General features: G+C 46.0%; 1 protein-coding gene across 1 annotated transcript in view; it reads left to right on the top strand.

The window, feature by feature from the left end:
• Positions 1-14,528, top strand: part of LOC142572910 (neural cell adhesion molecule 2-like) — a 231,739-nt gene extending 217,211 nt beyond the window's left edge. Inside the window, exons 9-10 of the mRNA XM_075682358.1 lie at positions 2,971-3,099; positions 12,528-14,528. Of these exons, the coding sequence (XP_075538473.1) occupies positions 2,971-3,099; positions 12,528-12,712 (314 nt within the window). The 3' untranslated portion in view covers positions 12,713-14,528. The remainder of the gene's footprint in view (positions 1-2,970; positions 3,100-12,527) is intronic.
• The last annotated feature ends 613 nt before the right edge of the window (positions 14,529-15,141 follow it).

Genomic DNA, 15,141 nt, shown 5'->3' with positions numbered 1-15,141 from the left:
ATCCTTTTTGACACAGCGGTACCATCATCACTGTCCTCGTTTTCATGTCGACATCGTCATCGACATTACCGTGGTCACCGTTGCAATAGTTCAAAAACTAAATTATGGGGTTTTACGTGCCAAAACGACGATGTGTTTATGAGGCACGCCGTAGTGGGGAACGCCGGAATAATTCGCAGCACCTCGCATCCTTTACCGTGCACCTGAATCGAAGTACAGGGGTGTTTTCGCATTTAACCCTTACCGAAATACGGCCGCCATAGCCGAGATACGATGCCGCGACCTCGTGCTTAGCAGCCGAACACCGTAGCCACTAAGCAATAGCGGTGGTCCGTTGCGATAGTTGAATCTTTGTTCTCTTGCAGTATTGTGTTGTTGACAGCATCGTCTGTGACATATGTGTCACGCTGTCCTCGTGGTCATACCGCCATCGTAATCGTGGTCTTGCTATCGACATCACGGTCGAATGGGTCACTTGTCGTTTTCATGCTGTCGCCATTGTCGTGTAGTTGCATACAGTTGAGGCACACTGCGCAGCCGTCCCGGGCCCTAGTCGAAAGTTGTAAGCGTTGTGGGGCGTCAGCTGAGTAAGTTTTCTCCTTGTAATTGAGTTCGGCGCAGGTGGATTGGCAGATGTCTTCTGATTATTTCTCGCCCTTATCTTTGGCATCCGCGAGTTGACTATAGAGAGGGCAAATGGTGCCAGAGCTCCCGTGAACCGTGTCGATTAGATTGGGTATTTAATGTATTTCTTCAGCAGCACAATATTGCTCTTTTTTTATGAATTATCCTCAATACGTCGTCAATTACGTTGTGCTTAGTAAAGTGATGATAAAAAATGTAAATTCGTTGGTAGGCGGAGTACTAACACCCTCTGGCGTTACATACACATAAAGCTCCTCTTTGGTTCTTTGCGCATTCGATTCGTCTTTTTCCGCTGAGTGAAATTATGCGGAAACAGCATAAAGACGGTAAACTTGTGCGCACGACTCCTTAACCATAATAATGATCGATTGTACCGATTTATTACTTGGATAAAAGGATTTACGGGTTGAAGAAATCAAGGAATTAAGCAGATAATAATTAACGAGGAGTCATATTACTTTTATTGCATCCTACGATTACTTTAAAACCATATTCAGAAATTTCTGGGGCAGAATTTTCACCGAAGATGGCCCTCATGTTTCACTGTAGCCCCTTCTCCCTTTGCCGCCTCGCGCTCTCTTTGCAATCGACGTCTTTTATCCTCGGCTGCCTTCTGCGTTCGCTGTATTTTTGATCCTTCGATGGTGGCGCAGGTCTCAGACCTGCGGCACACCGCTTTCCTCCTCACTCTTTAGTCCGATTCTGCTCCTCCTCTTTGCACATCATGCTTCTGCTGTATCCTCTTTCACTTTCCTCCTCGCGTTCTCTTCGCTATCGCCATCTTTCATCCTCCCCTGCCCTCTGTTCATTCGTTCTACCGGTTATGCAGAGGCCGACACTCAGCGCTAGAAGGGGTGCCTCAGGGCTGCGATCTAACAAAAAAAAAGGATGAGTGTTACTCTATATGGGCCAAACTGGAAACTATATTCTATTGGTATACGCACATCCATCTACAAGGGGAACTAAATTGCAAATTCTTTCAAATGTATGTTATGGTTATTGTTTTTGTGCCTTCGAAATTGCCCCACTTGACATACTGGTGTAGCGACAACAAGACAGAAACAAGAAGAGCGTATAGAGACACGGACACGTCATGTATTTGCCTTCATGTGGGCGTCATGTGTCCATATTTTGCTTTGCGATGTGCCAGCATTCTAAAATGACGCACCCGCTTCACAAGCTTTTGTGTCAGAATACTTTGTGCGAGTGCATTTTCCACATGTTGCATAATTACTGCAACAATGCCGTTTAATCACGTTTGTAAAATTTTCTCCTGCAGTTTGTTATCGTCCCCAATGCTGTACTGGCAGGCGATTGGTGGGGCCTACCCATGTGTTGACCGATATAGCGTTTGAGCAGTAATTTATATTTTAATATTGTATGTAAGAGACTACAGTTCGCAAAATATGCTAATTTCGCTCACCTTTTATTTCACAGAGCCCTTGTATTATTGTGTGAGGAGCAAAGCATTTTGCATCGAAGCTGGTAGTCTCTAGTGCACCTGAATTTCTCGTGGCATGCTAGCTGAAAAAACGGCAGCTGGAAAAGAGGTTTGTCTGAGTTTCTGCGTAAGAGAAAAATGTAAGAGAATTTGTTTCCTCGTATATTAAAATTACAATCCGATGCTATCGTGTCTGTAAGTTGTGTTTAAGTCGCAATTGAGAAAATTTGTGATACTGTTTACTTTGAGAAATCCTATTAGTTCAATAATGCGCTTTCGCCAGGCGGAGGGTCTACAAGAGTGAGGATGGACCTCCAACGGGAGCAAAAAAAGGTCTCTGTCTTTCAGTTCCCGTGTAACGGAATTATGTTTTCTCATGAATTAGTTTTACATTCCCAAGCTATAATTTCTGCAGATTGTGCTTAACTCGTACTTTACCCGTTTTCTAAAGCAATTCACTGTGAACAGAACACTAATTTAATTCAATAATGCACTTGCGCTTAGCGGACAGCCTACAATAATGAAGATGTATACCGCACTCTCGCACACGTGCACGTGCGCATGACGTACGTCACTTGTGACCGCGGAGCTTGTGTAACGTTGTCTAACGTACGCACCTGTGCCGCTGTACAACATCCACTTTCAAAAGGTGCAACGGAGGTGAATTTTTTTGCCCTTTAGTATCTAAACAATCATTACGAAAAATTCTCGTATGTGTTCCCTTCTGCAGCTTACTGCTGGAATGAATTTACTACCTTAATTTCTATTTGTAGATCCTATTTGTCCACGTGTACATTGGCAGTGAAATAAGGAGCCAACCTAGCACTTTTACGTGCACGTTGTAAGAGCACGCTGTGAAAATGAGTTTCTTACCCTATTTTCAGGGTCAGAGTTCCTAGTCTCCAACGAAGGCCTCATCGCTATGCTCATCTGCCTGCTGTTTGTGCTCATCATACTAGTCGTCTCCATATACTTCCTAATAAAGTGGAGGAGACGAAAACTAAGCAAAGATGGTGAGTGACATTTATGGTAATCATATCCGAGTGCTAAAAAAGTCATTAATGAGGGAGAATGCAAGCATACAGAATGAAAACACTTAAACATATGTCATGTCTGGTAGATGAATAAATGAAAAAAAGTGTCTGCAAGAACCCCCTAATAGGACTTTCCAAATAGTGCGTAAGCATTCTTTCCAGTCGCTTATCTTGCACACGTACATTTCTTATAATTGCCCTTATTTATTTTGAATAAGCTAATCTGATGTAATCGTAATTATTCTCAGTTAGGCTTAAGTGGTCCTAACTACCCTGCACGAATATTATGACCTTTAATAATCTTGATTGGGATTTAGTTATGTAATTTTAAATAATCTAATTTCTGCTTAAGTCATCTTATTACCCTTAAATAATCCTGACTTTCCTTAAAAAAGTTAATGCTAGTCAACAGATATTAAGCTTAGTTATAGATAAGTACCCTTAAAAACCTTCATTAGACCTAATTATATTACACCTATATCGGTGGACAATTGGGGTTACAGAATGAGTGCCAAGAGAAGGGAAGTGCAGTCAAGGACGGCAGAAGACTAGGTGGGTTGATGGATGGATGAATGAATAACTTTCTTGAGGTCCGTCGATGTGCGCGATTAGTGTGCAGCGGGCCACTCCCATGTCGGGACAGAGAGGCCATGTCCCTCCGCCGCGTCGCGGGCCCGATGGACCGCCCAGAGCTGTGACTCAAAGTCTGAGCTGCGTAGAGCTCGGGCCCCCTCTTCCTTGATGGTCCTGGCCCCAGGCGCCAGGGGGCAACCCCAGAGCATGTGAGCAAGGGTAGCTATATCCTTGCAGTAACGACACGCATTGTGAGGGTGCACGTCCAGAAACATTTTGTGCAGGAAGACCGGGAACGGGTAGGTGCCCGTCTGAAGCCATTTGTACGTGACTTCTTGTGCTTTATTGAGTGCTTTGCGTGGTGGCGGCGTGCCTCTGTCGACTAACTCATAAAGCTGGGTGAGATCGTTTCAAGTGAGAAGGAGGACGCGGTCGCTCACCCATCCTGCCGAGAGGGAGTCCGGGTTCGCACGGTGAGTTAGGTCTCTTGCGGCCTTGTGTGCCGTCTCGTTGAGGTTAGGGAGCGGCCCCTCCAATGGTCCCATGTGTGCCGGGAACAAATTTATGTAGTGTGGGGTGAGGAGATGAGTACCAAATACTCTGCCGACGGTCGGGGACATGCTCTTTGTTCCGAAGGACAGAATCGTCCTCTTGGAGTCGCAGTATACCAAGTTTTTATCGTCTTCTAGGAGTGCAAGGCTGGTGGCAGCCTGCTCGGCCACCTTAGGACTATCAGTGCGGACCGTGCACGCGTTGATGACCGTGCCATCTTTGTTAACCACCGCTGCTACAGAGGCTTGTCTGCCAGGATATTTGGCTGCGTCCGTAAAGCAGCATGCTTTCCCTGAAGCGGCTGCCTGTCGGATGAGGGCTTTGGTTCGAGCAAGTCTTCTGTCGATGTTGTGCTCTGGGTTCACATTCCTGGGCAGAGGGGCTGCCCTGGTCTTTTTCCTCTGGTCTGGTGTTAGCCCGTGGCTGTCACACTCAATCTCCCGAAGTGCGACGCCGATTTCTCGTAGGATCCACCTGCCCGCAGGTGTGCAGGACAGCGTGGTGATGTGTGCCCGTTCCTGTGCCTCCGCAGTGTGGCTCAGCGTGTTGGACAGGCCTGATGCGTCCAGTGCCTCCGTGCTCGTGTGCATGGGTAGACCCATGGCTCTCTTGGTGACCTTACACAGGAGCGTTTCAAGCTTGTCTCTCTCCACTTAAGACCAATTGCGCATGGCCACGATGCACACGAAGTGACTGATTACGAAGGCCTGTGCCAGTCTAAGCAGGTTGTCCTCCTTGAGCCCGTGATGCCGGTTGACCACTCGTCTCAGTAAGCGTGTGGCGTTCCCGACCTTTCTGGTGAGCTTAGTGACTGCGATGGGGTCCGAGCCGTTCGCCTCTATTGTCATGCCCAAAATCTTGATGTGACCGACCACCGGAATCGTGTTGCCTTCAGCGGTGTACAGGCGGACGCATGGGTTGGCGTCTGTGTCGCATCGCTTCGGTTTGGGTCCTCGTCTCTTGGGTCTATATAGCAGCAACTCAGACTTGCTCAGCGAGGACCGCAGGACTGTTGGTTTGAGATACTCCTCAGTGGTTCGGATCGCATTTTGTAATGTGTGCTCGATTTGTCCTTCGCTCCCCTTTGCCACCCACTTGGTCACGTCACCTGCATAGGTGGTGTGCCGGAGGTTCTCATTTCGAGTCAGTTGCCTGGACAGTCCTATCACGGCTAGGTTGAAGAGGGTAGGGGATATCACCAAACCTTGTTGGGTACCCCTTTCGCCCAAGTACGACTGGCTCCGACTGAAGGGACCCGACTCGTAGCGAGGCCTGCCTTCCCCTCAGGAAGTCCCGGATGTAGTAATGGAGACGTTGACGAAGTCTGAGTGTTGAGATTTATTCTAGAATGAAGGAGTGCCTTATGTTATCAAATGCCTTTTCTAGGTCTAGGCCTAGGATATCCTTGACACCTCTTGTTGTGATGTCTAGTATCTGGCTTTTGACTAGCTTCATAACGTCTTCATTCGCCAGCGCCTGACGAAACCCAATGATGTTGTGAGCATATAGCTCGTTCTCTTCCAGGTAAGACTTCATACGGTTAAGCACCGCACGCTCCATGGTATTACTTACCCACGCACGACGTAAGCGAGATTGGGCGCAGATTTTCCACGCTGAGAGGTTTGCCGGGTTTTGGTATTAAGACGGCTTTGGCCGTCTTCCATTTTACGGAAACTTTGCCTGAAAGCTACGTCTCATTAACTATCGCAGTGAGCTGCTTCGCGCCGCTCTCGTCCAGAGTGTGGAGGGCCTTGCTGGTGATATTATCCGGCCCCAGTGCGGATCGGCTGTTCAGACCGCTGAGCGCTTGTAGGATCTCTTCCGTGGTGAAGTCGGCATCAAGCTCCGTGTTAGGTCGACCCGAGTATAGGGAGGTCGTGTCGTCGGTAGCTGTCGCATCAGCCACGGGGCTTGGCTGTCAGCCTTGTTACGTGCTAGTCCGGTGTTTCGGTCTTGCATTCCGCGTATAGCAGCTTGCTCATCGCGTCCCTCTGCGATGTCTTGGTGTTCACGCCGTTCAAGAGGTGTTTGAAAAGGTTCCAACAGCCGCCTCTGCGTACCTTCCCGTCAGTAATGTTGCAGATCGCGTCCCATTGCTGCCTAGCTAGTGTGGAGCAGTACTGTTCAATGCTCCGGTTTAGCTCCGCAATCTTCTTCCACAGCCGATGGTTCAGGCGTTGCCCTTTTCATCTTTGCAGTAATGATTGCTTGGCTTCTAGCACGTGGGCGAGTCTACTGTCCCCCTTCTCAGTTTCCAGGTCGGTGGTGATTGTTCGCGTTGCTGCCTCAAGATTCGTCTGGAGTTGCGTCATCCACCCGTGCAGAGATGCGTTCGCGTCCTCCACTGACCTACCATTCCTCAGCTCTGTGAACTTGACCCAGTCCACACGCTTGAATTCCTTTTCCTCGACCCTGTGCGAGCCTACAGTCATCGCTGTGATGTAGTGGTCGCTGCCCAGATCCACTCCGGTGTTAGACCACGACTCTCGAGTAATGTTCTTGGTGAAGTAGAGGTCGGGCGTGGTGCCCCTGCTGGTGGAAGTTCCCCGTCTTGTTGTGTCGGGTCGGTTATAAGCTCGAGGCCTGCCTCGTTGCTGATGGGCTGAAGAAATTAAGAAATTCGGAGACGCTAGCTGGAATTGGTTGGCGCAGGACAGGGGTAATTGGAGATCGCAGGGAGAGGTGACAGTGGACATAAGATAGGCTTGCGATGACAATGATGACTGTTCATTAGGCAGGTGAGTTTAACCTAAACTTATTTCAACAAGCCGCACAATTATGAATTGCCTTGAATAATCTGCATTATGCTTCCTTACACATCATTAGCCCTAACAAGTATTTTTTGGATTTGTTAATTTCGTAGTAATTAACCTTACTTGTGTTTTATTAACCTTAACTATTCCTAATTCAGTACTCGCTATATATAGTCATAATCATAAATCTCAGTGTAGCCATACGCACGCATAAGACATTCTCATATATATGTATACCACTGTAGAGCATCATGTCACGCATTACAGACAGACGGACGGTGAGATTTTCAACGGAAGTAGACCTTGAATACCTATGCAATAATTTTGTTGCTGAATAAAACCCAGAACTTCGACAAATAATGTAATTTTATTGCCATATCAATTACATGGACGTTCCAGACGCATTTCTACCACCGTCATCGTCAGCGGCATCGTCGTCGCCGTGGTGTTCCGTATAAATTCCTAGAACAATAACATCGCCGCCGCGTACCGCATGCTCTGCGTCCGATCGAAAGCCTGCGATGACGAGTGAACGATGGCGGCTCAATCTCACGTGCACTAGGGAAAAAAGGGAGGAGGAAGAACGCCGTCTACCGTCACGCGCAAGACACCGGGGAGAGGGTAGGAAGGGAGGGAGGCCCTATCCCTGTGGCTGCTGTGTATGGCGTGGCTGCGCGGGCCTTATTTTGAAAGCGATCTGTGATGAGTACAGAGTCTCGATGCACCGCTGCAACATAGGTTCGTCGGCGCTTTATTATGGCCGGTTAGTCATCGTTGAAGTAAGAGGCAGCATCAAGGTCAATTCACTCGCTGCCGCTTCCGCGCATCCTCACTGCAGCATCTAGACAGCGAGTTTCAGTGGTCATCGAGTGAGATATGTTCATGTTTGCTTGTGTGCGTGTGCATGCTTGTTAATTTACATAGTAAGCGAATAATTACAAGCTTATTATGCGGCTGATAAGACTACTATCCTCACTTCGTATAGCTGTGGGTCGCATAGCTGTGACAGCAATCGATGCTTCTACTCAGTGAATGAATCGCAACGAATGAATGGCAATGTCGGGTTACTGTTCTTCGTCTGCTAACAAACTGTCACAAGTTATTATAAATACAGCAACGGCAAAGACTTTCGAAACAAAGGAAAAGAAATGGGTAATGCTAGTTTTCTTCCTGTTTCGCAACCGAAGCCTACATTACAACCTCTAATTTTTGCCTGTATTCTGTCATTTAGTGTTTTTTGCAGTTTAGTCACATAGCAGTTTTGTCTCCTATGCTACAACCCGTGGTGGTTTCTGTGCAATGGGCCATTTTCAATGTGTTTAACGTACATAGCAGTTTTACTTTTCTTGCTCCCCAACTTCTGATGTTCTCTCCAGAACCATTTATTTAGCCTTCTTAGAAAACTAGTCATACAGGAGCCACTAATTCTTTGAAAGCTTGTACGCAACGTGGGTCTAAGTATGTTGAGAGGCTTTTCTTGCAACGCGTCAATGAAACATAGTGATATTGTGTTTAAAACTGATCCTTATTGTCCATGATAGATATATGTCTTTTTTCATTATTCAGTACAATCGCGGGGTCTATTTATGCAGCAAAAAATTTCTGCTGTAAGCGTTTGTTTGTTCGAAACTTGATATTCCATACTCACTATTCCTTTTCAATTCGTATAGAAAAACCTTGATATTCGTCCACCTGTAGTTAATTGTGGTGTTGTAATTATTAGTGAGCTATGCGCACAAGAGTGCTCCTACGGAAAACAGTTAGTGCCTTGACGAAGACATGTTCCATCGCGAAAATGTTGGCTCTGGCGACCATTCTTTGTTCTTCCACTTCTTAACCTTTTTTGGCATTACTTGTTCACGAAAATTGTGTCAATTTCGTCAATTGTGTCAAAAGCGAATAAAACACCGGCAGCAACAACATTTACGTAAGTAGCATAGCCAGTTGATCAAACTTACAGTCAAACTTTGAAAGCCCTGCATGGAAAACAACGATTTCACTATGTCCCCGTCGCATAAAAGTAGCCATTGACAGGCAATCAATATTTGTGACACGAAAACTTCAGCTTGTAGAACTTTTTCATTTTCAAATTTCCTTTAATATCTGAACACGAGGCATACACCGTGAACACCGCTGTGTACAACTGCAGTCACCAGTGAGAAGTGTAGCTGCCTTACTTATCTTCTTCTCCGTATGCTAACTTGCGCGGCTAAAAGGACACAGAAGATCGCTGTGCGTTTGCCGAGCATTGACGCACCATGCATAATAATAAAAAAAAAAACAACCGCCAAAAGCACGCTTGTGAGGTATGAATGCGATAGCATTAATGTCCAATTGAACTCTGCTGAGCCGCATTTCGAGTTTTGCGCTGCCAGCAATGTATTACTACGGTTCGTGCTGCCCAAGCCAGCAAGCAGCGACAGCTTGCGATGCACACGCTGCATGTCGTCGACGTCCGGCGCTACGAGAGAGCGAGGAAGCAGCAGCTGCTAACAAGGCCGGTAGGCGCGCGCAGCAGCTAAGCCCAGTGAGGGTTAGAGATACGGAGCGCGCACCACCCGTCTCGCTCAGCGGCGTCGCGTCGCAGTATCTGCTCCGTCGAGGCGCGCTGCAGACGTGGCTCCGCGCCGCTTCTCTCTCCTCTCACCGGGAGCGCAGGTGTACCGTTTCACCCACCCTGCTCCATCGAGGCGCACTCGTGACATGCCGTCGCAGCCAACGGGAATTCAGGTGACATTAGCTGTTTCAGAAGCCGGCTTTTTCGCTCGAAGGGCTATTTGATGCTTTCGGATCACAAAGAAGTCATTTCCTGGTTAGATCCGAATGAATATTAGTTTAATTATCGCAGGGGCTTAGAAAACAAGTAATGTGGCATTAAAGGAAGCACAGTCTGCGGAGAAAGTGAACGTGTAGTATGGTTTGTACCTTAAGTTTTAGAAAGAAATGTTGACTGCTTGGTAATTACGTATTATTAACCGTCATTTGTGAACCAGATAGTTTCACTGTGAAAACTGTGGTACCGCATTAACGAACGTCCTAGTTAAGCGGTGATCATGCACTATGCTGGTGGAACACTCCATGCAGAGCTGATCAACATGGAAACAGTAAATTAGGGTCTGTGGAGAACGCTTTGCTGTTGTTGTCGATATGACTCATTCGTTAAAGTATTTGCAGGTATCAGAAAATCTTAGTTGCGTACCGGAAGGAACATTAAAACGACCAAAATTGCTGAAATAATATTTAAAGACATTAGCAAACAAGGCTCTTAAGAGCCCCGCTTAACAAAAGCATTCCGTGTTTTAGTTTCAAGCCTACGACTTGGCAGCGTATAATTGACATTGGACAAAAAATATGTGCTAACCTGAGTTTTACCAGAAACAAAAGAAACATTACGCGGACGAAATTGAGATACAGCGATCATATTGCAATGCCGAAAGAGGCTGCTGAAACCATTCCTCCATGTGCGTGAGAGGCACATACTCGAACAGCCTGTCTTACAGCTACACTAATTAAAAAGTTCACGCAGAAGCTCCACTGGAAGTTGTCTAAGTATGCGTAGCATTGTGCTGCTTGCTCATCTCCACGCAGACCGGTGTCATTATGATATCAAGGCTATGCAACTTGATCCTATCAGTATAAACCCTTATATATGCTGACCGTTCGTTATCTTATCGGACTAGGTCCGAGCTTTATCGACCCTGATCGGTTGTTATCAACGTTACAGGACTCGATCCGAAACTTATCAACCCTTACCGGTTGACATAAAGCTTATCGGAATCGGTCTGATTTCTACGAACACTTATCTCCCTGTTTTAAACTTATCGGACGTGATCCGACCCTTAGTAACTGTTATCGGTCCCTGTTCACCTTATCGGACTCAATCCTACCATTATCAAACCTTATCGGCACTTATTTAACTTATAAGAATTTATCTGACGCTCTTTAGCACCTTATCCATTAACGTCGAACCCCTATCAAACAGGATGAGGCCAATATAAGACCTCGTCACTCCTTATCAACTCGTGGACTGCTTATCTGTCTGCGTTGCACGACGTGAAGAGTCTGAGCCCTTAGGGATCGGTTTCATTTCGGTCGGTGAAGGAACGCCTAAAGTGAAGGAGCACCCCGCGACCAGCGAAACGCGTTGGCGCCGTGGCGTCTTCGACATTAAATTTTCGCAAAATCAAAATTTTCATATGTCTACAACGTTCCAAGAGGGCTCTACATGTGGCCCTAGAGATGGCTCTTATTCCACTGTCCCCAAATTTTTCAACAAAGCCTAAATTGAAACTGCACTCGCTTAACATTCTTTTTGTACTGCAGGTAAAACAAATTCATTTGGTTCCCATATATTCACTCTCTGCAAACGCATCTGGACGCATTTCGCATCTGGACACTCGTGTTTGTTTGGCCGATTATTGAACATTCATTGGACGTGTGGCATGTGTACATTTGTTTTTCATGCTTGTCTAAATGTGATCTAATTTTCGCATAAAGCTATTCATAATTCCATGCAATACAGAAAAAAAGGGGGTGTTTAGCACAGTGGGTGAGACACTCGGCTTATGAGCGCGGGCTTGTAGGCTAGAAACTCACCACCGCCAACGCTTTCCCTTTGGAATTTCACTTGTTTTGCACATTATATTATTATTAGTGATTGGTCTCACGTGATGGACGGACAGACGAATGCGAAGATTTCCTTGTTGCCCATGTGGGCCCTTCGTAGGTCGAGTCAGCTATGTCTGCTCAATAATTTGCACCCTGGCATGAGCTTCTGACGAATTCCTTCATAGACCTTGTCAGCTTGTTTAATTATTTTTTTCATTTCAATGAACCTTAGAATAGAAATTGTAATTTTGATCTAAACCAACACTGTGCTGCTGCGATATCGTAGCCGGTTGGTACCCACGGCAAGTTCACTTAGCAGGAATTCAATGACATGGAGCAGTTAGAATGTAGTAATTCGGAAAATTAGTGTCGAAAGAAATTGTTGTTACACGCAGTTCTGTTCTGAAAGTGTGTAGAAGGTTTGAGGTAAAATAATACAGCGGAACGCTGATGCATTCCGTACATTCCGGTGCATTGTTGCTATTGTACATCTCGGAAGTGATGCTGGTGACCGCATAAGCTCTGGGGCAGCAAAATCTTGCAAAAGCTAGGAAATAAAAAAAAAGAAGTTCTTAAAAGTTAGTCAAGTAATGAATCCGTAAGCGGGTAACAGGTAAAATGATGTCGATTACGGGAACGACAAGTCACCACCGGACATTCGAACTTCGTACTCAATTACCCATTGCTTTAGTTGTAGTTCTTAGCCGAGACACCAGGCATATTGGAACAGTAACACTAGAACCAGACGCTTTCTTGTTCGGTTGAGAGGCAGTACTCGTAACGCCTCCCCCCCCAATGTGGCATACTACTTTCAACGTCTCTGCTAGGAAGTATCTGCGCATTCTGCCGATGGGGAACCTACAGTCATGGTTTATGCCTCGTTAACATTTAGCATGTGTTTCACTTCTCTCAAATTTCCAGAGCAAAGACTGAGAGCTGACTCGCAAGCCAGTTGCGGGGCTGCTTCCGCACCGCCCGCCAGCAGCAACAGCCACATGGCGGCGAGCACCTTGCGCTCGATTGGATCTTCCAGGAGCAGCAACGGCAACATCGCTCCGGGCGGGTTCGCGAACGGCAGCAGATACGTGGCACCACGCTGCACGTAGCCAGCGGTTGCAGAATGAGTGAACCTGAAGCCCCGTTGGGTGGAGTCCCGTGTGGAAAGAGGGAGAGAGTGCAGCACGTGACCCCGTGACTGAGTGCTCGCGCGGCAATCTGGCGAGTGTTGTTCGCATCAGCCTGTTTCCTACGCTTAAATAGGTGTGAACTCGACAGGTTCGCGTCGGCCGCTACAACGTGAACACTTAGGAATATGAAGCGACGGCGTTTGAGTGAGTGCGGAGACACCGAGAAAAAAATTCTGTCGCCTCCCATGGAATCCAGGTGACGGCTTCAAGCGGAAAGCCGCTAACACAGTGATCTTCAGACTGTTTCGTGCAAGCGCGCGTGAAGAGACTTCAAGTCGCGGTCTTTTCCTGGAAAAAGGAAACTCCTAGTGCGATGGGTTACAAGGTTAAGCAGAAGGGTGTGTCATGTTTTGACGGCCAGCTAAATGCAGGCTGCTGGCCATGCGCATCTGTGTCGTCGAGAAGTGCTATGACGAGCGCTGCATTCAAGCATATCCACAGTCCATGGCTGATGCCTCAGGAGGGTAGGTGCGATGAAAAACGGAGGATGGTGAAATGAAATCACGAAGCAGTGCTGTTTCGATAAAAAGAAAAGACACTGTTTTGTTAAGCACAGTCTTGTCCTATTCGGCAGCTAAGCACTCTGTGCAAAGTTCATTGCAGGTATTTATTGAAACAATATGGAGGTGGTATAGAGGGTTATTTATTATGTAAATGAAATCCATAGAAAAGGTTGGAAATATAAAACTTCTAAATGAAAACAGTTAATGCTTCCCGCTGATAAGTCAAAGAGAAGAGGCCGATACTTCAGTATGCTAGTGAACTGTCTTGTCGCGAAATAATTTGTTAACAAAGAATGAAAGAATCTCGACCTTTAGAAAGTACTCTCGAGCTCCAGGTTGAACATAAACAGTAACAGTTGTAAACAAACACAATGAAAAGTGAAAGCATTATTCAGGTAGGAATACGTCAGACGACAAACCGTCAGACGGAGAATATACTCACATTACATTAATACTGCTTTGCTTACGGCTTGAACGATGAAGAAAAATTCATTGATGACAAAATCATGGAAATATGGAGCATTTGGGCAGTGACTGTCAACAAATGCTGCGACGCAATTTGTGACTAAACGCGAAAACATTGTTGGAATAACAAACGCAATTGCTCATTTAGAATTTTTCCCGGCTTTTTGTTTTTTCTGGCATTAGTGAACGTTTTCACATGTGACTGGTGGCCCTTTTTATGTCAGCTAAATTAATTTTCGGTGTTGTCTGTGATATGAAAAGCAAATTTAATATAAGTTAATAATGCGCAGCAATAATTCTAAGAAGTGCAAAAACAAAACAAAAATAAATTACTGTTTTGCTGTGTCAAAATAAAACGAGTTGTGCAGACAAATGTTGAAAAAGCAAGGAACAGTATACGACTTCGGAGAAAGACAGAGAGATGCATAAGAGAAAGGCAGGGAGATTAACGAGGCTAAGCCTCGTAGACTACCCTGCAATGAGACAGGGGAAAGGGGTTTAAAGAGGAGAAGGATGAAACAAGCTTGCAGTTTGCACTGTTACGCACACAAGCGTTCATACTTCAGAGAAAATTATGTGCGCTAAGCACAGGCTGAAATAATCAGAGTATCGGCGTTTTTTCTAGCGTGTCAGGGATCACATGTCGCCGGACGTGACTATTAAGGCGTTCGAGTGCAATAAACAATCGATGAAGACAGGCATTCTCTATTTTAGTGCATGCAGCTGATATTGAGAGGACTATGTTTTAAAATAACGTTCAAGTCGGATGAGTGCTTATGAAACAAAACAAATAGAGTAAGAAAAGTTGTATGGTTGATAAATAAATCTATAACGTGTATATGGGGGCGGGTTGCCATTGTTCAGCATCCCTGGATTTCCCGCCAGCTTGGCTACAGAAGAACAATCCAGCGATTTAAGTTACTGGATCAGGTTTGTCCTCTTTATTATCTATACATTTCTTTCTGAATCGATACGTCTTTTTTTTTCTCTTCCTTTAATTTCTGCACATTGACAGAGAAGGATGTGCTTATCACGAATAGTGATAACCTTTTTTTTTGTGCGTTAGCATTCTTAAGATACTTCACGTACTTTTCTGTGGCTATATATATTTGTATTTAGTCGTTATCCCGCCTACCTGGGTCACTGGGTATCTGTGGTTGAGTACGTACCACATCAGGCTGCCGTGCTCAGAGAACGGGGTTTGAAACGGGGCCGTCAGACCAACTTGAGTCACTGGCTATGTGGCGATGTGTACATATGTGCAAGCGTTCAACGAGCCTCTTCCACGGTGACGTGAGTCACTGTAGATGCTCGACTGGATAGGTACTGGTTCCCAAAGAAACTCTTTCATGCCGACCCGGAGAACTGGGTATGTGCCGC

This window comes from Dermacentor variabilis, chromosome 2 (assembly GCF_050947875.1).
Source record: "Dermacentor variabilis isolate Ectoservices chromosome 2, ASM5094787v1, whole genome shotgun sequence".
NCBI lineage: Eukaryota > Metazoa > Arthropoda > Arachnida > Ixodida > Ixodidae > Dermacentor > Dermacentor variabilis.
This window is presented reverse-complemented; position numbering and strand designations above follow the sequence as displayed.